General features: G+C 33.8%; 1 protein-coding gene across 2 annotated transcripts in view; it reads left to right on the forward strand.

Annotated features, from left to right (window-relative positions):
• Window positions 1-6,416: 6,416 nt before the first annotated feature.
• The window catches only part of LOC149808001 (low-density lipoprotein receptor-like), a 28,547-nt gene continuing 12,736 nt past the window's right edge, over window positions 6,417-22,227 (forward strand). Inside the window, exons 1-12 of one of the 2 annotated variants that reach the window (XM_089972322.1) lie at window positions 6,417-6,623; window positions 7,350-7,472; window positions 10,280-10,402; window positions 11,327-11,443; window positions 12,713-12,832; window positions 13,366-13,617; window positions 14,673-14,789; window positions 15,353-15,490; window positions 17,600-17,731; window positions 18,852-18,977; window positions 19,512-19,683; window positions 20,059-20,286. In XM_089972322.1, coding sequence (XP_089828448.1) covers window positions 6,563-6,623; window positions 7,350-7,472; window positions 10,280-10,402; window positions 11,327-11,443; window positions 12,713-12,832; window positions 13,366-13,617; window positions 14,673-14,789; window positions 15,353-15,490; window positions 17,600-17,731; window positions 18,852-18,977; window positions 19,512-19,683; window positions 20,059-20,286 — 1,709 coding nt within the window. In that variant the 5' untranslated portion in view covers window positions 6,417-6,562. The remainder of the gene's footprint in view (window positions 6,624-7,349; window positions 7,473-10,279; window positions 10,403-11,326; window positions 11,444-12,712; window positions 12,833-13,365; window positions 13,618-14,672; window positions 14,790-15,352; window positions 15,491-17,599; window positions 17,732-18,851; window positions 18,978-19,511; window positions 19,684-20,058; window positions 20,287-22,227) is intronic. The other variant, XM_089972329.1, reaches the window with a different exon arrangement.

The following is a 22,227-nucleotide window of genomic DNA, read 5'->3' on the forward strand; positions in this document are numbered from 1 at the left end:
AAAATCAAAAACGAAAAATTCTGTTTTCAAAATCCTGTTAATTTTTTGAAAGGAAAAATACCCAGCATATCAATAAGTCGGGAGGAAAAGGGAATAACTGACATAAAAACCTTGATAGTGTAGAATAAGGAAGAGCAGCCCTAAAGCTCGAGTAGAAGGACAGTTCCAGGGATCCATAATGTATAGTCATGTTTAGTTATCAAAGACTAGAACTGAGAGAGAAAAACTGACAATTTAGGAGTAAACATCATCGCATCTGTCTCTCTGGGCTTTAAATTTATTAGCCATTGGTTAGACCACGCGCATAGAATTTAAGATCAATATTTTTTGTATACATCATATGAGCCATTCTAAAAGTAGATATCTACTTTCACGTGTTCTTTATTTGTACAAAACTCCACAATGCCAAACACGGTAGTCTTACAGAATTTCACTATTGCTGAGAGCTGGACAAACTTGATGATACAAATCGATGAGCTGATTAGTGGCAATATGACAGGGTAGGAATCCCGACTGGTACCTGTAAAATGGATCGTTTTGAGAAAGATAATTATATAAGCATTTAAATAGAACTCTTTCCATAAACTTCCCTACATAACTCAAGAATTGTAATATTCTATACTTGATAGGATCACTCCTGTTGCTTGTTTAAAACAGGCATTACGACTGCAGTTTTCCAGATTTATGTAAACAGTGTAGTCCGAGTCATTTATTAAATAGAGAACATATCTTTCCATTGAGCTTAAGATGGCTAATTTTGTCATAGCCGTTTGCTTTATGAGTTGGAATACTTTGTATTAAGTTCAAAATATCTTGTTCTAGGAAATTAATAAATTCAAAATCTTGGTTCTTTCCGCTCTGATATACTGGCAACCAAACCTTTGTGTCATCAACATTGGCTATCGACGTAAATAAGTCGTTAAGAGAAACAATTCTCGTAATCGAAGAAAGGTTTAGTTTCATATCTAATATCGAGATGAAGACGTAGTGGAGGAGCAGGGGAGTTAGTGTATTATTTTTCGCACGTGTCTTATCACTTTCCACTGTTAACTTGGGTTAGATCCAAAAACTGAACATATTTACTTAGCAGGCTGTTTTTCATTTATTTGCATAATGTTCAAGGTTGTTGTCCTGATTGCTAAGCTGTTTATACCTAAATAGTACAAGACGACGATATACCTCCTTATTGGACTCTCATGTTAAAAGGGTAGACAGTTTATGTCCCCTTACGCGAACTTAACCTGAGAAAGTTTATGGTCGAAGTTGATAGCCTCAAAGGTCGAAAGTGTATAGCCTCTTACTGGAATTGAAAAAGGGAAAATTTAGGATCAACGTTTTAGTCTCAAAAGGGATTTTAACAGCGAATTCTTAGCGTAGTGACCAGTACCTTGTACAGTTGTCAACAACCACTGTTCTATCCAACATCCTAAATTGTACCATCAATACGCCATGTATAATGACCTCCTGCCTAGTTGTTAGCTGCATCTACATTTCCGATCCCTCAGATAATGTTGGGGGTATAAGTAAATTTACTTTCCTAAGCACATGTGATCTTTGGAAGTCTAGCCTCGACAACGTTGTCAACTTTGTAAGTACGTTCATGGGTAGGGGCCCCGAGTGGCCGAGTGGTCTAAAGCGCTCACCGTTACGGATCACTGCCGTCTCACCTCTGTCTACGTGGGTTCGAGTCCAAGGCTTGGCTAGCGTGGGTACGTGGGAAAGCCTGCCAGTAGCTTCTCGTGGGTCGGTGGTTCTTCCCTGGGTTTTCCAGAGTTCTTCCTCCACCAGTTATACTGGCCGCCATGTATAGCCTGTCTTGTGCTGAAAAATGGCGTTAAACCCTAGAACAACAACAACAACGTTCATGGGTAGCAGTTTGGAATTTGTAAACGAAGATAAACGGGTGTCACTTTTTCATTCATCTTCACTGGTTTTGTTGAAGTTTTTGCAAGTAGGCGATATTTTTTAAACGTTAAATTAGGACAAAGAGCGTTGGCTCCTTTAAAGAAATAAAGAAAAATTCTAATGGACTTGCATTATCATATTCTCTGTTGATTTTTTAATTGTTCGAAGAAGGATGTTCTCTTTCTCATTCGTGCCAATATTTATTGTTTTGTTAGTAAGTGTGGGGCATTGATCTCTAAAACTGCACGAATGTTTCAATATTTTTTAAATGTCTTTCACAATTTATAAAATAAATGTAAATATTGTAAAATTGTGATTTGTAAAAAAGTAAAATATTTATTGCAATTTCTAAATTTATCAGGACATTTTTCAGTTGTCGCTAAATTCCGTATAAAAAGTTAACATTTGTAAGTTTTTCAATTTGAATTTTGTTTTACAAGTTATATAAATTCTTCTTACAGTTTGTACATATTTGGGTTAATTTCATTTTAATCTCAGCAAAATTTTTTGTCTTTCTTTAGAAATTTTATTATTACTTTTAGTCTCGAGCATATTTAAAAAAGTAAAAATATTCCCGTACGTTTTCAGTTCTCGTTAAAGTCATTAAGAACTTCAGAATTTTGGAACTACTTTTAGTGCGTAGACCAAATTGTCTAAAACAAAATTCCGGATTATTTTCAGACTCCTCTACAGTCCGGTAGAGTTTCAGAATTTTTGTACGACTTTTAGTTATGTAACTTTTATTAGTTTTTTCTATGAGTTGGTTGCCTTCATTCTATGAGTTGGTTGTCTTGATTGAATTTATTCAGTACAATATATGCAATTTTGTTGACACGTTCAACATGTTCTGAGGTATATGATTTATACACAAATCACTACACAATGATGACGGTACAATATGAGATGTTGGTGAGTGGATGACTGGGTGTTGGTCACTATACACGGCATGTTCATATCATATGTGGGAGTTTGCTCACCATACACGACGTGTTGATGGTAAAATGTGATCTGTTTGATAGTAGTTGACGGTGTTGGTCACTACAGGCGGCGTGTTGGACGAGTATGTGTAGATTATTGGTAACTGCACTAAATTTTGCAGTGTTAAATTCCAATAAGGGGCTGTAAACTTTCGACCCTTTTCAACACGGGAGTCCTGTCGCTCTTGATAGCTTGCTATTTCAGTCGGCCCATTGAGCATGGAAGTCCTTTCGCTCTTGATAGCTTGCTATTTCAGTCGGCCCATTGAGCTTGATGGCTTTTCTAATAAGATTACACAATATGGTTTATTGTTTGGTCTTATTCTTAAATATTTGATTACTTTTTCTCTAACAAGGGAAGAAAATAACAGAGCTGCTGATTTTGTATCTCATCCTTACAAGTAATTTTATTTAGAACTTTACATATTTTGCTAAAATCGCCGTGTTTGTATATACATATTTTTCTTGTATAACAAACAGTTGATAGATGTAACATTATATTACCATCAGTCGTTTTATTTTGCTCATACCGTTAATTTAATCTCCACATGAACTATATACATGAACTATATATATGAACTATATACATGAACTATATTGCGATACATATGATTATCGTTTACATGGGAGATGTATTGACACGAAACCTTTCTAATTTGTCTTCGAGTAAAATACTATCGTAATTATCTATGAAATGCACACCGATTATTATTATTATTATTATTATTATTATTCAGTTTATAGGTTATAGAAATGCCATTAGAACTAATGTATGCCAACATATTTCAATACCGGGTTATATAAAAAAAAAAAACCCAAACCACCACCCAAAAAAAAAAACACAACCAAAAACAAAACAACAACAAAACAAAACAAAAATAATAATAATAATAAAAAATCAAACAAAAACAGCCCCAGCAATTGACTGACTGTTCTATGAATCTTCCTACGTGTGTGTACTTTTTAAAAATGAAAATGTGTTTCCCACAATTTTCTATGTTCTTCACGTAAGAGTATACTTTTTAAACTCCTCTCTTTCTCGCGCGTGCTTGTGTAGGGGGAGGAGGCGGCGGTTCGAACGAACCTACTTTGACCCCCCCCACTGGTTTATTATACACAAATTAATTATAGTTCGATCAGATACTATTTCAGATTTAAAAACTATTTTTTTTTACGGATTTAGATGTCAATAACAATTTACGAATTTAGGTGTCATAAACAATTTTCCGTCAATTTTTGGGCTGGGAGTTAATTTTGCACATTAGTACAATTGTTATTTAGCCCAAATTATAAGTATTGGATACAAGCGGAATTTTTTTTTTATATAAAAAAAATCAGTAATGAAAACAAAACAATACTTGAAAACAATGTGAGCAAGCGAAGAAGAACATGATATATAAATCTGAGATCTGAGATAAATAATTAAATAAGCATAAAAAATCTGTCCCATAGTCTTGCGCATTTATAAACCTCGTTTATTTTGATAATATATGTAATTAAAGAACAGAGCAAAGAAATCCATTTAATCCATCAGCAAAAAAAAAATTAAATTAAATCGTAGAGCGGATTTGAAACGCGCTAATTTGTTCCATAGATATGTAATGAGAAAATGTTTATTTCTTGGTTGATATATGACTTGAGGCAACCTTTACCTTTATAAAAATATGCGCAAGATAAAGGTACACGTTTAAAATCATGGTGTTTTAGAGACTGATTTTTTTCCTAATCTTTCTATTTGGAACAATTCTTGAAAGTTTCAGATGGATTCTTTAATATAGATCACAGTGTCTGTGTTTGATCATATAATTCAGTACTTTTATTTAGGACTTGTATTTACTTTAGAGGACTCATTTAATTTAGTCCTTTGATTTAGGACTTGTATTTACTTTAGAGGACTCAGTTAATTCAGTCCTTTGATTTACGGGTTTTACTTAACTCTGGTGGACTCTACAATATATTCCTTTGATTTGAGACTTTTATGTAATCAAATGAAGAAAAAGAAGAGATTTAATCAAACACGTAGTGCCTTCAAATACCAAATAAATTACGTTTAGGAGTTCATTTTCCGATGATAATGCTACTCCACTATTTTGGTAGCGTAGCTTTGGATTTTAATGCTGAAATCAAAGGGTCAAGGACACTATTTTAACTGCTATGTTGTATGCAGTCAACCGAAATAACACAGGCATACCCACTGAGTTTACAATTTAGTATTTTCCACCCATCCCATCCCACAAAGATATCTCTTTGTAATAGAGAAAGGATCAACGCTGAAATCACCAACGCTCAATATAAAACAAAGCAATGTTTCAATTAAAGGCTGAATCAGTCGTGTGGTAGCTATTTCAAACAATTTTTCATTGTCACGCTGTTTTGTACAAACACTTGCTTCTTAATGTCAAGGATGGTCGCCCAAAATGGCCATGACCGTACCAGGTTTTCGCAGAAAGAAAAAAAGAATTAAAAACAAAATCAGTCAAATATTGTCAAGGCCGTCGCTCACAGTACGGTCCTTTTACCCCTAGAAGCATATTTTGTGCAGTAAAGTTAATGTGATAACATGTGTGGCGAATAAACTTATCAAAATAAACTTTCTTCCAATAGTTTGTTATTAAAGTTTGCTCTGTTCCTCAGTCATTTCATTTCTTCTGCCCATGATCATGATGTTTTATAGTTGTTTTGTTTTTTTTTTAAATTATTTATTGTTTGTTTTCTCTCAACGTATATGCTCAACGAACCCCGTGTAGGCCTACTGATAACGTACTTGTAATAAGAAAAAGAAAGAAAAAAAGCCAGCAAGTGGGCGCATAATGAGACAATTTTTAAAAAAATAGAAATAGTAGTTCTACTATAGTCAATTTAATTTCCACTACTCATCTATTTTTCAACGGGATTCTTACCGTATGTAAATGTAGTTTACTGGTAAATGAATTCTTTACTTACATATTATATATACCTACAGGATGTGATGCTAAGTACTGTTTAGCTTGAATCACCCAGCGGATGAATAACCGAATAACAATTTAGACCAAAGGTGTGTATTCATGCGTAGGGCAAATAATGAATGAAACGTGTATTCTAGTTTCTCTGCCTTTATATTTTACTCTCTAATGCATTAAAAAAATATTGTTTATTTGTGCAACTGATATAGAATATGCGAGTACTGAGATAAGAATAAATTCAGTCTAAAAGTAATTTTCATAAATAGTTTTCGCATGTGTGTATATCGATATCGCCATAGCACAGTGGCGTGATGTTTGTGGAGAATCTTATTGTAATGTTTATGTCAGTTAGTTCTAGCGGACGCTCGGTCGTTAAGATAAAATAATTATCGACATTGTTGTGAAAATTTAATTAATTTTGTTTGCATAAAATTCCCAAATCTAAGATAAACATATTTTACAAAGGACTTTTTAAAAAGAAAGCTTCAATGGCTCTATCAAAAAGAAATATAGCAACCGTCTACCTTTCCAAAGGTATGTTCGATATATAGAACAGCCGCATATTTTGCCGTTTCCAGTCGCACCACGACATACGCGCCAGTCATACCAGTTGCTGCGTAACAACCGAAGGCGGTAGTGGGTAAAGTTGAGGCTAGACATTATATTTTAGAATTTGAGATTGAACACGCATAGAGATAATACGTTTTGGACGAGAAAGGATACCGGAATTACATATAAATGCAGCTGTTTATTCTCTTGGTTTTTTCCATTCTTATTTTGGGGTCCGTCTTAGTAAAATGTGAGTATATAGGAGATTTTGACTTTGATTCATGTTTCAACGTGGTCAGGTTAGCCACCACATCAGATATGCATAATGAACGTTAATCATTTGTCTATAGTGATTTGTTTTAAAATGCTTGTAGTTGCTTTTTTAAACAAATGTTTAGGCATAAGCTGCCTGTGTGTTGTGTATTCCATTATAAATATGACATCGGCATAGAAATTCGGTAACCTTTTATATTTTCATAGACACAGGCCTATAGGCGTTGCCCGTTCATCATATTTTACCGAACATATTGTATGATTTTAAATAATGTTGTATTTATAACATTTGTGGAGGACTTTCAGGGGCTTTTGTTTGTAAGTAACCATTTCCTGATTTTGCTTTAGTTTAAATCCGCAAACATGGACACCTCTTACGTCAAGTGAACTTGACTACTTGTCATGTATTTTGTGATGGTGAGGCCGACATGCACTCCGTGCATATTTATTTTCTAGGCTTGGATTCTGATGCAATTCATGACAGGTTCGATGAATTGATTTTTTCTACGTTATAACGTACAGAAAACCAAAGAAAAATAACTAGGCGTAGAATTTGATAATTTTGTAGGAATGATCAGGTACACACTGTTGTTTTTTTTCTTCTCCGTTTTTAATGTTAATGCCTGATATTACATGGTCTTAAAGTCATTATAATTCAACGTGAAACCGGTAGCTGGTTAATTAAGATATTTTTTTTCTTCAGGCGATATTTGTACTCAGGACCAATTTCAGTGTCAAACAAGTTTAAATTGCATTCCGTTAAGTTGGAAGTGTGACGATGATGTTGATTGTGGTGATCACGATGACTCCGATGAGAAAAAATGCCGTAAGTATTCATTGAATGTTCAAATCTTACTATCAATATAGTTGTGACCTTCTAAAAGTATACAGTTTACCTTCATTTGACATTTCGTGTGGCATTAAAAGTTAAGTTGCATCATCAAATTGGCAACGATACCGGTTGAAACGGACTATAGACAATCCTGGCGACCTTACTCGGGTCATCAAGCACTAGGGAAGTTTCTTCTGATTGGTTGAAATAGGATCAGTTGAGAAAAGACAGCCAATCACACGATGTATCGAAGCTTGGTGGTTGATAATTGGGGGGGGGGAGATGACGTTCACCATAGCGCGATGGTTGTGGTACAAAATTGAACTAATGTATATGTATGGAATTAAAGTAACTCTTGTATATATGCTCAATGACTACACATTTCTTTGTTTACTACTTGTTAGACTGCATAAAGATAGCAGTCCTTTCACTGTACTCGGGGCAAACTGCTTAAAATTTGATTATTGGTTAAAATACTTTGCAAATTGAATAAATTAAAAACAGAATAAAAATGTTAAGAATCCATGAACAGTTTATATCTTTTAATTTCTAATAACTTTTCAGCAATCAAAAACGGAAACATTGTTGTGAAAAGAAATAATTTTAGGCATTATTTTAAAAAAAAATCATTAACAAATCATGGTATTTAAGACAGCAAAAAATCCTCTCCAGAATTGTGAAATGTGGTGAAGGGATGTATTTATTAAAATACGCGTACTTCACATTAAACAATTTAATTATCAGCAGAGTTGGTGCAGTTATTAAGCTGTTTGCAATTTCTGTATTTGTTGCAGTGGGGATTAAAACCTGTGCCTGACTATATCACAGTTGTGTATATTCTTTTACCTAGATAATCAGCTTTTGTTCATTTAACAAAGGGTGTCCATTGAAACAGTTATTTCCTTTCACAAAATCCAGATAAAAAATGGAAAATTAATTGTGCAATGCACAACATCAGTAACATTTGATTCCTCACATTAAAATCTTAAATTGCTCAGGTCCTACTGGTTTTTCAATAACTGAAAGGATAGAACGATGAATTGTCCTTGGGTCTAAAGCATATGATGTATTGAAGTTCATAATGGTGGTCTTTGCAAATGAATCGAAACAACACAGTGATGACAAATTAGAAAGTTTGCCCTGATGGTCCAAGGAGACCCAACCCATTTCTATAGACTTTATCTTTTTCATCGTGTGTTGCATGATATAAGCATTAGAAACTTGAATTTTGCTGTTTTAAGTGAAATCATTAGTTAAATTTCAACCTGATTTGTTTGCAAATTTCTTGGGCAAAAAGTGAAATCAGAGGTTGTAAATCTTGCATTTGCTTTAGGACTGTTTGGCCTACAGCACGGCATTTGAATACTGGGCACTACTGTCCATATGTTATGCTTCACTGACTTGGGTTAAATTTTGTGTTTGATAGTTAACTACATTTTGTGTTTGAAATAAATTTTGTGAGCACCATTCATGGTAGAATTGGGAAACTTAGATGGCATTGATCTCTGTTAGTACCACACTTGTAGAACAAATGGTCACTTTGACATCCACTTGACATTTTACTGGCTTTGGTAAATTTTTCAGTTCACTTCATGTCTACGTGGGTTTTGGGCATGCTGTTAGCATACGATCCTGTCAAGAATAAAAAATTGGTGTGAGGACACATCATGACAAATACTTCACTCTTATCATAGAATGAGGTCTCTTTGATGTATCTCATACTTAAGTTAGTTGGTTAAAATGTTGTGTTTATTGCTTGTGTATTGTTCATAAATAATTCCTTAAAGATATATCTTCATCACAGAGAAGTTCCCTTTAATTTCATGTGAATGAATAAGCATTTTGTTGACACTGATCAAAGATTAAACTTTAAGACAGGTTAAAAAAGTTTGTCAGGCATGACTGAATATGACCACAAAGAGCTTGAGGATATCATGTATTTGAGTATTCTATATGGAAAAAAACAGGAAAATAAAACAGATGGTCACTTTGACCGCTGAGTATACAACTATGTACAATTCAGCATGATTACCATTATGAATTCTGAGCAAATTATGTAAAGATTAATAGTGTTGCTCAAACAACTAATAATAGAAATTGCTTTGTCTGGCTTATCCAGACCAAGTACCAACCAGGACAGGTTTGCATTGGCATATTGTTAGTGTGCCATTCTTGTGACCAAAAAGGTGCAGGTTCAAATCTTCCATCGGACCAACCTGGTTAAGCTGTTGTGGTATGTCCTTGGGCAAGGCTTTTTACTCCATTTGCCAATGTACTAAATAGCCTACTTGTGTTGCTGTGCTGTAAAGCAACAAAACAAACAACCAGGTAAATGTCTTGTAATGTACCGCTTCTTGTTAGAACTAATTTTATTTATTTTTTAAATGGTTGCGATCATTTAATTTCTACAGAATAAGAACCTGTAACTGTTTTATCTTAATTCCGTTTACAGCAATAATATGCAATGTTTCCGTCAATATTGCAGTACGTCATAACAAGATTTTCAATTCAATACCTAACCCTGATACTGACCTTTTCTGGACAATGGCTGTGCAGTTGAAAGTAGTAACAAATGTCTTTTTAGTGGAAAAATTTCAATAGGAAGGACTGGACATGACTGTTGGAAACTCCTAAGAACTTCTTTGAAGCATCCACATGTGTAATTGGTGATTATATTCTGTTTCAAAATGGGCAGTGGATATTTCTTAATTTCTGTTCTAGAACAAACTGTTACCTCAATCAGTGGTTTTCTTCACTGGCTAAAATTGTCTTCTTTTTAAGAAATGTAATTTTATTTTTAGCACCTAAAACGTGTTCCTCAGATGAAGTCCAATGTAATGATACAAAATGCATTCCACAAAGATGGCAGTGTGATGGAGAGTTTGATTGTGATGACCATTCTGATGAAGATGAAAAGAGATGCGGTAAGCACACATTTCATGTATTGTTGAAAATATATTATTCAGCCAGACCCAGTATCTGATAATTGAAACTGAAAATAGTTGTGAAGAGGTGGTCAAGTTTACTTCTGTGTGATGACTTGCAAAAATCTGTTAGCTAATTAAGATGTTTCAAAACAGGTATGACTTTCTTTGACGTTTTCTATAAATATTTGTAATCAGAAGAACCAGTGGCCAGTATTTACACCACAGTTGCAAATGATTTAATATTTTTCGACTACCAGTCAGTATTTACTGAACAGTAATATGATTAATATTTTTTCAGCCAGTGGCCATGGGGATTTTTCTTTTTTTTTCTTTTTTTTATTTTTTTTTAGGCCTTATCCCCATTTCCAGTGTCTCATTTTGAAACTAGTAGAAAAATTGCTATACCAGTATTTATTCAATAGTAGCAAATGATTGAATATGTTCAGACTGCAGATGACATTGCAAAGTACCACTCAGCATTTAGATATGTGAAGCATTGTGGAAAAGTTCTTTATTTGGGCCCGGTCTTATTAAATTTCTCCTCACATTGAAATTTTATACATTGTTGCTTCTGTTACTTTAGACAATATCAGGATGTAGGGATACATGAAAGAATGAAGAATTCACCCTTTGCATTTTAAAATTGAACACATGGAAACAATTTATGCTTGAAAATGAAGAGGAGTCCTTAGTTTTGAGGAAATACTTAAAACATTCTTAGAGATAAGGCAGTGTTCTAGTCGGGAGAATTTAAGATATGACTTTATTTTAATCCCCAATGCCTGAGTGTTCTGTGAAGAGGAAATTTGGAAATGTGTACTCCTGAATCTCAGGCCTTGACAGCTGAAGTAAAGTCCACATGTTAAAATGACAGTGTGTGTAGAACCCAGTTTTTAAATTTGGTTTGTATTTTCACAACAGCCTCTAAGACATGCAAACCTGATGAGTTCTCATGTGGAGGACAGACCTGTATTCCCCAGTTATGGCATTGTGATCACACGGATGATTGCCCCAATGGGCAGGATGAATTAGGCTGTGGTGAGTAAATTGTCATTTTATCACTCTTTCTTCATTACTCCAACTTCATTATATGTTGCCTTTAGTTACCTTGCACTTTGTATATGCTGTGCAAATTGTGGAGTGTACATTATAAGGACCTTTCATTGGATTTAAAGTTGGAGGGTGAGTTGCCAAAGTAAGGTGGGTGGGATTTGGGGGACTTCCCCAGTGGGAATACTTTTTTTCTTAAAGTGGCTGGGTGTAAATTAAACGTAGTCAGGTAAATTATCCGACTCTCGGCTGATAAGGAAAGCTCTGATTATGATTCTGCCCATTAGTCTGTCCATATGTTACCTGTTTTCTTTTAGCATAATATTATCAGTTTCACACCAGCAACCTATACCAAACTTGTGGATGCCTTGTGCCTAGGGTAAGGAAGGAGAACTCTTGATAAGAGAGGAGCAATTGGATATTTACTAAAACATATCAAGATTTTAAGGAATTACAATTATGCAGATTTGTCTAAATCTGCAAATGAATTGCTCCTGCCATAAGTATAAATTGGTGTATTCATTACGGTGCTTTCAATAAATATAAATTCAGTTCTTCGGGATAAGTTCTAGATGTATATGCACATTTGAAATGATAATACTTGATAATTGTAAGGATAATCACTTAGAAAATCAAATGCATCCAGAAATAATCCTGGTTACTAAAGAGTTTAACTGCATTCTGTAAAGGCGTCAATTACGTCTTGGATGATTATGAGTCAGTCTGGCATTGACAAATTTTGTTTTGTGGTATTTGCAAATAAAATGCCCATTGACTTAAAACTAAGAATGTAATTAGTTACAAGAGCCTGGAGTGAAGTATCCAGTTCATTAAATTTCAGTCTTGAGTTCTGAGGACGTAGCCTGTTGATTTAGGGGCCATCAGGTCAAAAGTCACTGACTGGAAGAAGAAATATGGTTTCCACACAGCAGCTTAAGTTCTGCATCACAGACCCTGACTAAACATTCTGGAATGCTAGAGCTTTTTGCTCATTTTAGTTCCCTGTTTAAAAAAATGAAAAATGAATAGCAAAAAATTTGGACAAATAAACCCTTTCAAAAAATGTAAACACAAAGAGCAAAATAAAATATAAATTGTAAAAATGTTAACATTCTGTAAAATGTATAAAAAATAAAAAAGTCAGTTTTAGAAATCTTAGTTTTTCTCTTTCAAAAAATGAGGGAAATTCTTTACCATGCTGAGTGCATTTTGTTTGTGATAAAACGGGAAAATACTTGAATGTTGTTTACATTTTAGGAGAAGCCACTACTTGCAGCGCCGACGAGTTCAAATGCCACAATGGTCGCTGTATTAACAACAGGTGGCACTGTGATGGAGACAATGACTGTGGAGATAATTCAGATGAGGAACATTGTCGTAAGTTTTTATCTTCATCATTAAACATTTCTCTTTTTCTTTTTTCTATACCCCAGAATATCATAACAGTCAAGATTTTAACTACCATGTGTGTACAGCAAAAAATTTGGTTGTTGTCAAGGGACTCAAGCTCATCTAAACCACATATCATTCTTTCATAAATGACCAGTTCAGCCTGGCACTTCATGCTTCTTGCGTGATTCTAAGAGGCATCCAGTAATCATGATCCCATAAAATGAGGTTTAATTTTCAAAGTAAAGGGATCAATATACAGCTGTTTTAGTTCATTATTACAATTTTACATAGACCATATTTGTATTATTGCCACTAGTGGAGATAATTGTTTATGGTTTTTAAAAAAAAATGGAAATCTTGTCATTTATCTGTAAACAGTATAACTTACTAACATGTAAAATATCATCAGATAATTTATTTCACACTAATAAACCAGTAACATTTGAAGTTGGTGAATCAGTTCTTGGTAAATTGTGAATTTTGTTTTGGTCCTTTAATGTTTACTTTCTTTGTTACAGCAAACAAACTTTGCAAGGAGGAGGAATTTGGATGTAGAAATAGTACTAAATGCATTGCTAGCACATGGAAATGTGATGGAGATTTTGATTGTCCAGACCATAGTGATGAACTGTACTGTAGCCCTAGCACTAATGTCGATACCTGTCCATCCACACACTTTAGTTGCAAAGTGACAAAAGAATGCATCCACAGGTCTTGGAAATGTGATGGCGAGAAAGACTGTGAAGATGGTTCAGATGAAGATAATGACTGTAAGTTAAAATATATTGCCTGTTCAGTCACATTTATCTCATGACTAATGTGTTACTGATACTAATATACCCAAATCATTAATTTTCAGATATTTAACAGGTAACAACACCTTGTGATATCACAAATGATTTTACAGTATTGTGTAAGAAAGATACAATGACCAAGGCATACAAATCTATTTTATAGTCAATTACAGTACACTATTCTGTGGTTTGGTCGATAAATCAATAATTTTATAGTGCTGTAAAAATAAAAGTTTAACATTTGTGCTAATTTCAATTATAATTTATGAAAGTCCTTGAATAACTTCAGTCTTATAGTTGCCAAAGCTCAAAAAATACAAATATAATTTTTTGACGAATTGTATTTGAAATTAGCACTCCTGTACCTCTATTCATATTTAAGGGTGTTTTTTTGTTTTTTTTTTTAAATAAGGGTCTATTCATTGATGTGTGATTGCAGGAGTTGCACATAATTTTCCAAAAGTTGTAGCTGAAAACCCTTGATTTTCAAATTGTGCTTTTTTTTTAAAATATTGCTTTTATCTTCTTAATTCTCTGCTGTTCGAGTCTCAGGTTCATCCAATGTAGCTATATGAGAAAGTTTGCCAGTAGCTTCTTGTGGGTCGGTGGTTCTTTCTGGGGTTTTACCGGGTTCTTCCTCCACCATTTATACTGGCCGCCATGTATAGCCTATCTTGTGCTGAAAAAATGGCATTAAACCCCCACAGCAACAACGATAATTCTGCTATATTTAGAAAATTCCTGCTATATCGATTCTTTCCTACTCATTACCATAATTTTTTTATTCAAAAAATGTTTTCCCCATTGCAGGCATGTAGATGATACTCTGTAGCCTGAGAGGAACTTTAGTTTTATATTTTTTTATTAGCTGATAATAGTTTTTTTTTATTAGATTTAATGCAGCTGGAGTTCAGATTCAAATTAAAATAATTTCTTAATTCCAGACCAGGTGTGTATTATTTTGTCCACTTGATATATTAGCCATAGTTTTAAATCCTGAACTGAGCCACAAGTATTCCTTTTTTTTCTAGGTGTCTACACATGCAGGGCAGATCATTTCAAATGTGAGAACCACCATTGCATTCACGAGGTTATGAGATGTGATGGCAACGAAGACTGCATTGATGGATCTGATGAAAAAAACTGCTGTAAGTAATCTTTATTATGTCTGTGTTTGCATATATGTGATGCATTTTTTAAACTAAAAAAATGTTTTTTGCGAATACTGCATAAAGTCTTAATGTAAATCAGGATGTTGATTGTGCCTTGAATCTCATCAAAAGGATTTGTTACAAAGAATCAGTGTGTTGATTATATGGGTCTTATTTGAGTGTGTAATTTCAAAATGATCAAGTACTTCTATTTCAAAGGTACACAGATGACAGGGATTTTTTTAAAGCAATAACGTACTTGATATTAATAAAAAATGGTTTCAGAGAACATGATTTTACTTACAGCACAAGCTTCTTGGCGACCACTTTGGTCAAATTACGTAATTTAAATGTTATGTTGAATTGTATGAATAAAATAGGCAGATATGCTTGTCTAGAGCTGTTTTCTTTGAATGTTAAATATACTCATAAAATGTCGTATGTAAAATATTTGTTTTCTTTTTTGTCTCTCCTTATTTTATCAGTGATTTAAATTTTTAATATATTTACCCAGTGCATTCATGAAAATAAAATATTTCATCATGGTTTTAATTTTATAGCTGTACCACAAAAGTGTTCCATTGATGACTTTGACTGCAGCCTTGGCCTTGGCACTCACTGTATAAGCAGGGATAGAATTTGTAATGGAGTTGTTGATTGTCATAATGCTATCGATGAAGATGCTGATTTGTGTAAAAGTAAGTTTACGGCAATTTGTAAAAAAAAAATAAAAAAATTCCTCATGTTCAACTATGCTTTTGATTTTTCGGAGAACATTTGCTGTATATTTATGGACTCCCTACTTTCATCGTGAAAGCTGTATCTGATTATCAGATTAAATTTTTTAAAGTGCAGTAGATTAAAGCTTGTTAATACCACTTAGAATAAAGTCTTTTTTTTATTTTATGCTTCTTAAATTAATAATCTTTAATATTCCATTGTTTGTTTACTTGTTCCATACAAAATTTTGATTTTCAAGCAGTCTCCACAGGATCCAAGAAAGTATAACTTTTCAAATGTGTGAAAGAGAAGGAATAAAAGAACAGTCTTGAAAAGTGCAATTTTTTTGTGAAAATTAATATTAAAGCAGTGTTGAAAAACTTTTTCTAAGAACTTTTATTTACAATAATTAGATTTTTGATTTCATTAAACATGTATTGCATTTTCCATTTTGTATTGGCAGTAATTGCTCTTTCATTACTGATGACTCATGTATTAATGGAATTGAATCTTCTGTCTGGCAAGTGCTGTGCCATTTTGCCTCACCTTTAAATGCATTTTTTTTTTGTTTTAAGCATCTGATGTGTCAGGTATAAAATTATCTCAGGATTTTTCTTTCCTGCTTGTTTTTTTTTGTGCTTAGCCAGTGCATCTCTTATTTGTTGGCTTTCTGGAAATAGCACTTAGCTCACATGAAAATATTTTATATAATTTATCATTTTACATTAGTATATTTGTATTGCACAAGTAATAACACAAGAACATGACCAAGGTTGTAGCTGTGTTTTTGGCCAAGAGAAAATGTACATTTAGAACCTAAACACAATCCATTAACTGTGTGGAGATTTTCTTTTCTTTGTGTTTGTCAGTTGTTTATGATCAAAATAGTTTTGTGCTTATGTTTAAGTTGTTTCTTGTGTAAGTGCAAGTTGAACAAACTGTGTTCCATGTTGGTTGTAGTTTATAGTTCATTGTGTGTTGTTTTGCCAAGTTAACGAGTAGAACCTAATTCATTTGCCTGTTATGAAAGACGGTGATTAATACCTTTAGAACTTGGTATGGTTAAATAATGTTATCTGTTAATTTGTTGTCTTGTAGCCATTGATGTGCATTTTAATCAGCTTACAGTGATGTTCTTGAATGTGAACCCTTGTTGTCTAAATACTGTTTGGAGCCAGAAAACAACGCATGGGGAACAACGATAATCAACTGCACCAGGTTTTCGTTGAATAGGTGTTGTTAGCCAGCATTATGGCTTTTTGAAACACATCTTGCCTCTAACATTAATGTGTTTCACAGCATTAGAAAAATATAATGCATTATGTGGGGAAAATTTATATGTTTAGCATTTTCCTGTTTTAAGAAATTTGTCTACTTATTTAGGAATTGGAAATTTTGTTTGGACCACTTGGTCATGCTAGTAAAAGTTACTTTAAATCTTTATTGACTGACCTTTCTGAAAAATTAGATTTGTCTAACCTCCAACCCAGATGCAGAAGTCGCAGAAAAATGTTACCATGCAAAATTGTTCACATACATGGTAGATGATCCCTTTAAACCTTGTGACTGTTTTCAGTGGTTCCACTCCCTGTCCAAAACCATTTCCAAAGCACATGATCTTGCATTTTTGTGGAATGTGTCTTTGGAAGCTCAAATAATTATTTTGTTGTCAGTTTGGCTCCATGTGTACATCCACATCCTAGATTAATCTCCACCCTAGACTTACTCAGTGTTGAATAGTTTTACTTTTATAAATAAAGGTTGGGCTTAACAAAAGGAGACTTGTAAACTTTAAGCCATGCTTTTTTTTAAAAAACTTTGTTGCTTTCATTATTAATTTCATTGAGTGTTTTAAATGTGGTCATTTTGATTTTATATCCAGTAAATTTGCAATTGTCCCAAGGCATTTTATCATGATGGTCACAGGGCACATGGAATATTGTTACCTAGCTGGGTTTCAGAATAACCTTGTCTGGTTTAACATTAAGGAACTGTGCTGCAGGCAAGTGAATTAAATAATTCATTTCAATTGCCCTGCATATTTTTGTCTTTTAAAAATGTTTACCCTCATCTTTCTTTATATATAGAAGGAAACCCATGTGAGAAATCCCCCAATATTTGCCTGGAGCATGGAATTTGTCGCAACCAGTTCAATGGCAGCTACAGATGTGAGTGTCGTGCAGGATTTGATAAGGCCAATGGAACGGAAATTTGCAAAGGTAGGCATGGTGTCCCCATTGCTTAACAATGGCAAGTACATCAAAGATGTTTTCGTTGTAGATTATTTGTTTCACTTCACATGACTCCAAATTTTTAAATTTGTTTCATTGATTTAACCAAAATGATTAAAAATTTACAAAAATTGGCCTTTTTTCCATGTATCCATTAGAACTGTCCATTGGGACGAGATAATCATTGCAAGAATTAGAATTGATCATACCCTCAACTGCATACTGACGAGCAAAGACCCACCTGAGTGCATTTCTAACAATTAACTCTTTACTCTGAAGGTTTTTGTGATTGTTTCAGTCACCTTCCTACATGTGGTCATTATAAATTTTTCGGCACATTGAATTGTACATTTTGTGAAGGAAGTTAACATTTTCTCTACAAAATAGCTTGTGTGCAACCTTGTTTTCTTTGATTATTTTAAACCAAAATGTGTACTGTTAATCCCCGTAATTTATCTTTTGCTATTTAGTTGCCTGTTACAAACATTTACATCCCCTGTTGATTGGTAACCTTTATATATTTTCACCATCATATTGTATTTTTGTACTTTTATTTCTTCTTGGTATGTAATTATTTATCGTATAACGTTTCATGGCATTTTATAACCTTACAGTGCTGGTGCTCTTAAAATCCACAATCAACCAACCAACCAACTCCTATCAATTTTATTTGTAGTATGTCAGCTCAACAAACTTATAAGAATAAAAACATGAGTTGTATTTATCCAGAGATAAGTACATCAGAACTTTCTCACCATAAAATGTTTGCTTCACCAGCAAAACATGAGCAAGACATGGGTATAACTTTTTTATAGCAACATCAATGTTGTTAGCAGTGTTAGACTTTTGTAGTGTCTCGGATACTGTTGCATGTACAGTCATGAAATTTGTGTCTTAATCTAGAGAAGGTGACAGTGAACTACTTTTAACATTCCAGTGATTTTGCTAGGTATACAAGGCAGCATTCTGTGCAATTCTTTTATTAGTTTTTCTCAATTTATGTTGCAAAACTTGATTTGCTTTTAAAGGACCTCCTATATTAGTTGAAATGTTTGTACTTTGGGAGATTTAGCTTGTACAAAGGTGTTTTGATTTTTAAAACTTTCAGACATTGACGAGTGCTCATTGGATCACAGAGTCTGTTCCCAAATCTGTCAGAACACAAAGGGCAGCTACAAATGTTCATGCTATGAGGGATACACATTGGAAAAACATTACCACTGTCGGGTTAATGGTAAATAACTTTAGTCTTTTTCCTTCATCACCTTAAACATTGCAGTGGTTTTTATGTTTTTGTATGTACAAGTTTTTTATTTTAAAAAAGTTAAGAGAAGAATTGAGTTAAGGAGCTGCAGTGAGTAATAGTATATTATTGTAAAGATTATAAGAGTACATAAAGTTGTTTACAATTATAGTTAATTGCTTTAGTAATATTGTTTAAGTATTTATTTACTACTTGTTTCAAATTGCTCAGCACTAAATAGCTTCAACCTTGAGATAAACTATATTATCTAACACTTGTGTTGTTTAGTGCAACTAGTTTTGTGATAGTAAAGTTGTCTGGTTCAACCAGAAGTATTTTGATCAGGTTTTTGGGATACACGCTGTTTACATGCATTAATGGAAGAACTGCATTCACAGATAAACAAAACTGCACAATCCAATATGTTCAATACAATATGCTGATAAAAGCCTCCTTTGTCATTTTCACATGTTAATGTTCAAAAATAGCCATTTTTTTTCTATAACTCTTGCATTATTTCTGCAGGTGAATTGCCCTGGCTTATATTTGCCAACAGAAGGGATATTCGGAGATTGCGAGTAGATTCTGGCATCATGGAGACATTAGTTGAAGAAACAGAGAACTGCATTGCCTTGGATTATGACTTCAAGAATAATTATTTGTTTTATACAGACAGTGCAACAGAAGTGATCATGAGGTTTGCATTACACAGAGTATTTTGCAGTACGAGATAACTTAGGTTCCTTTTCAACCAGTTCTTCGAGTTTGCACTTGTACTTACGTACTACATTGATATTAGGATAGTACTGATTTACACAAGAAATAGTATTAATGAAGTAAGTGTGCCTTACATTAGTTTACATTTAGCACATAATTAGTACAATATTCAACTTGGGCATATCGATTGCCCTGGGCACATTTAGTTTAACAAGAAAGGATGGTGGGAGCTACAGTTTATTATACTGATTGGAACTTGAAAACAATATGGTTACGAGATGTTTAATGATAATGTCAGACTGTGTATTTGTTGATATGAATGAACTGTAAATGAAAATAACATTTTGCATTGCAGGGTAGCCATTACACCTAATGGTACATTTGTCAGAAAAGACGCAATCATCCATGATGGTATTAAGGCCCCAGATGGTCTGGCTGTGGACTGGTTGTACAATCACATCTACTGGACTGATACTGGTTTGGACAAAATTAGTGTTGCAGACTATAATGGCAATAAGCAAAAAACTCTAATTTCCACTGGTTTGGATGACCCACGGGCTATTGCACTTGATCCAGTGAATGGGTAAGAATTGTCATGGTAAAATACTAGCTGTTGAATTGTTCATGCATACATAAAGCATACAGTATATTTGACTTTATACCTTTTTGAAAAACATGCTACTTTCAAATATACAAAAATGAATTTCTGAACTATATGATGGCACATATACAAGCCATCTTTATGACCCCTGTGTTTTGATGCAAGGGTTTTAAATTTGGTCATCTGCCCTTGCATATGCATACATGCCAGCCATTATGCTTTTGGCATAATCATTGCTTTTGTTCTTACCAAATTACATTTTGAGCTTGACTATATGAATTATGTTTTTTGCTACATTAAAAAATAAAAATGAAGCAATAAAAAGATTTTGTCATTTATATTATCATCTGTTTAATTCCACTCATAAATTTGAGAATATTCTTAAAAAAAGGTGACTGCTGCATAAGAATAGTGTACGAGTACTTTCCTTAAATGCTATTTATAGCAACTGTATATATGACCCATTTCCAAGAGAACACGGGGTTTCTTCAAAAGTGAACTGTGTTGAACAGATTAATTTTATTGAAAAGCTGGCAAGTTAGCAAACCAGTCTGTATTCTTAAAGAAAATGGTGTCATATGTTGAGAGGAAAGCTTTACGGTGCGAGTTGTGGATGTTATATGACAGAAAACATTAGCGCAGATGAATTGTTTCAAGCTTCAAAACATGTCTGGTCAGATAAAGCTCAAATCAACACTGCTGTACAAACTTTGAAAGAAGAATATGAGAGCAGTGTGATACAGAACTTGGAGCACTTGACTATGATAATTGCAATTCCAGTTCATGATCATTCAGTGAAAATTACACATGTTGACTAGTTGAAGTGAGTGCTGGATATAGTATATTTTGTGTTTGTATTCAGGTTCTAATCCATCTGGATTTTGCCATGTGTGATAAGATATTTGACCAGCAACAAAACCAGGCTGTAGTAAAAATGCATCTTTTTCATACAAGCTGTAATTCTGGCAAGTAATATATAGATTACACTTTTTACACCCAGATTACGCTTTTTTGCCACTTGTAATAGCAATAATTATGCTTATATCTCTTGGGGGTTTGGCATGTATATATGTCTGTCCTCATGAGCAGCTTGATTGCACAGAAAACGTGCAGTGTAGATGTGACATTTTTTTGAAGGCATTTTTGTGTGCACAGGTAGTTGAAAACCAGATTAGATACTGAGGTTATTACGACTTTTTTAAAACCATTTTTTTTGTACACATTTTTGGAACCTTGTGACAAGAAAGACTTGTTTGCATTATTAAGCTAAAACCACTTTAATTTCACTAATGATGTTTGGTAGGCATGTTTTTATGTACATGGCCAGACATTGACAGTAGCAGTTATTGTTAACTTTGACAGTTACCTTTTTGGTCTGTAGTGGGTATACACCTTTTTTTTTCTTCTTTTTTTATGCAAATGTTAAAGGCTTTCAGTGAGGTATACAGATTTTTGACATTGTCAGGTAAACAGAACTTACCTGTGTGTCAGAGCAGGTATGGGACTGTCCATTTAGTATGGAGGGGGAAGAGGGGTTAACCCAAATGCATTCACTTGCATATGGTGGGGGGGTCTACTGAAAATGTATATATGCATAGGAAATGGGGGGGAGAAACCTCGATAATAATTTTTCTTTTACGTAACCTGTTCGACTGGGTTCAGTTAGTGTTTGAATTTTAGTGGACACTAGACAGACTTTTTAAAGTTACACAGCTTATTTCTTTGATGCAGGCAGACATTGAACATTGGTGGACTATCTGCTTTATTAAACACATTAAAATTATTAATCCTTGATAATTTCTGCGTGGATTAAATATAGGCTGTTCTATAGAATTGGGGGTGGGGGGTGGTCAAGAGTACATGTGCGGGGGTGGTGTGTAAAAAAGTAAGCATGTGTACAGGGAGAGGGGAGGGCTCAAGCTT

The sequence above is a fragment of the Sinohyriopsis cumingii genome, chromosome 1 (assembly GCF_028554795.1).
Source record: "Sinohyriopsis cumingii isolate HCF-2022 chromosome 1, ASM2855479v2, whole genome shotgun sequence".
In the NCBI taxonomy this organism is placed as follows: domain Eukaryota; kingdom Metazoa; phylum Mollusca; class Bivalvia; order Unionida; family Unionidae; genus Sinohyriopsis; species Sinohyriopsis cumingii.